Raw genomic sequence first — 2,408 nt, forward strand, 5'->3', positions numbered from 1 at the left:
TTTTTTTTTTTTTTTTTTTTTTTTAATGAGGTGGTTTCTGTGTATAATGACTTTCTAAGAATTTAAGGATGCTGCTTCATTCTCTGCAGGAGAGGAAGTCAAATTCACCTTCTGCTGGAAAGAACAGAACTCAACAAGAGTGAGAAAACAACACTAGCGAGAGGAGAGAGAGGCTGGCTGAAATAGGGAAAAATCTCTAGATGGTTGCAAGAGACCAAAATAATACTAAGGACATTTGGAAGGCTAGGGTGGGCAATTGCATTAGTTATATTCAGTAATTTAGTGTGACAGATGACAAGCTGGATGTTATGGGCCATAATTAGCTATGAAAGGTCTGTCTTCTGTGGTTCAGAACCCTTCAGTTACTCTAACTTACTTTAAAGTGTTTTGAAGATAGCTTTTTTATCTAGTAAACAAAGAGAGAAGTGCAGGATAGTGGAACATGAGCCTGTTTCCTGAGCAAGAATACAAAAGGTTAACTAAGCTTATTCAGGTTTCTGGTGCTTTTTAATGAACGAAGGGCACGCTCAACACCCTGTCATCTTCCCCCACACAGTGTACAAGTTACCACTATGACTTATGTTCCTTCTTCAAGATACAACTATATCATAAATCATGTTCTCCCTGGTTTGCTTTTAGTGTTGCTGTATGTTCGGAAAGAGTCGGAGGAAGTTTTTGATGCACTTATGCTAAAGACACCATCTTTGAAAGGCCTAATGGAAGCTGTAAGTAGTAGGGTTGTTCTGTAAAACTACATGCCTGATCTGTGAAACAGTGAACATGATACCTAGTTACTTATTCTTAAGTGCTAAAAACTTTTTGACAGCATGTCTAAGTTTTGAATCATAGCAGCAGTTTGGTTCATCCCAATATTTCAGTTTCTTCTAGCTAAAGAGTGGGGGCTGGTTCTTTAGCAAGGTGACATTTGAGCAAGGGGGAGAACACAGCAAGTTACCCTTCAGCTTTAAAACAAAAATTGAATTTTAGAAATGAAGCCAATGAAGAGGTCTTGATTGATTTATAAAAAAAAAAAAAAAAAACAGGTTCTGTGCAGAAGGAAGCATCTGAAATTTATGGCCTTTTCAAATGACTAGCAATTTTTCTTTGAAAGTCTCCATTTTTGGGTGCTTGATTTTGACCCATTTTAGGGACATGATTTTTTTTTTTTTTAGAGTGGGTCTTTGCTTGAACAGTTCCTGAAAATCAAGGTGCCTTAAGTGTACCAAAACCTTGAGGCACCCAAAATCTCTAGTCATTTTTTGAAAATTTGGGCTTCTAGGTTGTCTTTCTCGTGCGGATTAGCTGCAACTTCCCAGGTTTCTCTTTGGTTTCAAAACTAATCGGCAGACTCCTACCTTGGCTGTCCTTCATATTAAAGACAACCTTTTAATTAGTTGGGATTGATGGAGCAGTTTCTGAAGTATACTCAAGTGACTTGGTGGGTGGGAGTGTGTCAACTTTTTGTTCATGTGTACTCCCTTAAAGCATGGTAACATTTTCCACTTTACTAGGCAGTATTTTGATGCAGGGTTACTAGGTGTTCTAAACAGTTGCATGTGCACATATGTGGATAAAATTATCCCTCAGGCACTTACTAAGCGTGGAAAATTTCAATCCAAAAACTGAATTTTCAGGAACTTAGGAGTGTGCAGAAATGCAGAAGGTAGAGTGAATTTTTTTCTTATAACATAACTATAGCTCTTCTTTTGTTGAATTTACCCCAGCCACAAAAATTTCAGGTTGTTTGTTTTTTTTCATGCTTGGTCTCTGTCCAGTCAGTGCCTTGTAATAGTTTGAAGGCCAGAGGGTTCAGAGCTGTATGATGGACAGTGCTTGGTAGCTTTGGGATCCAAATTTAGTCTCCTAATCCAAGATTTCTTACTGTTGTAATGACGTGTATTCCTGATCTGTGTCAAAGCGTTTCTTGTAAAATCTGGGATTGAGGAAGAAGAATGTAGTGACTCAGTTATATGGTTCCACTTGGGCATAAATGTGGGAGCAAGTGTGGGACCTTAAAGCATATGGTCTCGCCTTGTAAACCTGAATTTGGAGCATTTATGTTGCTTTATTATTACCATAGTTACTCAAATACAAGATGACCCTGATTACAAGATGACCTCCCCCAATAATTAGGTTCTATGTATGGAAAAATTTATAATCTGTTTTATAATTTTTCATGTATAGAATCTAATTATTAGCATTGCCTTGAATTCATCACTCTCCCACTACTACAGTGGGGAAAATAGCGATGGGGGAGAGTGGTCAGGTGGCCCTCTTGCCCTCTGGTCCCCCAGCTTCTTTCCCCTGCAGCCTTCCTGGCCCTTGTTACTGTCAGACCCTGCTAAGGTTGTTCCCTCCCCAAATGCAATGTAGAAGTGAGGTGCCTGTGACAATAAGGGGGGGGGGGG

At 39.1% G+C, this 2,408-nt stretch overlaps 1 protein-coding gene across 1 annotated transcript in view; it reads left to right on the forward strand.

The window, feature by feature from the left end:
• The window catches only part of GRHL1 (grainyhead like transcription factor 1), a 57,099-nt gene that overhangs the window by 47,396 nt on the left and 7,295 nt on the right, over positions 1 to 2,408 (forward strand). Inside the window, exon 13 of the mRNA XM_019520661.1 lies at positions 640 to 725. Coding sequence (XP_019376206.1) covers positions 640 to 725 — 86 coding nt within the window. The remainder of the gene's footprint in view (positions 1 to 639; positions 726 to 2,408) is intronic.

The sequence above is a fragment of the Gavialis gangeticus genome, unplaced genomic scaffold (assembly GCF_001723915.1).
Source record: "Gavialis gangeticus isolate Ggan-Ray unplaced genomic scaffold, GavGan_comp1, whole genome shotgun sequence".
Lineage (NCBI taxonomy): Eukaryota > Metazoa > Chordata > Crocodylia > Gavialidae > Gavialis > Gavialis gangeticus.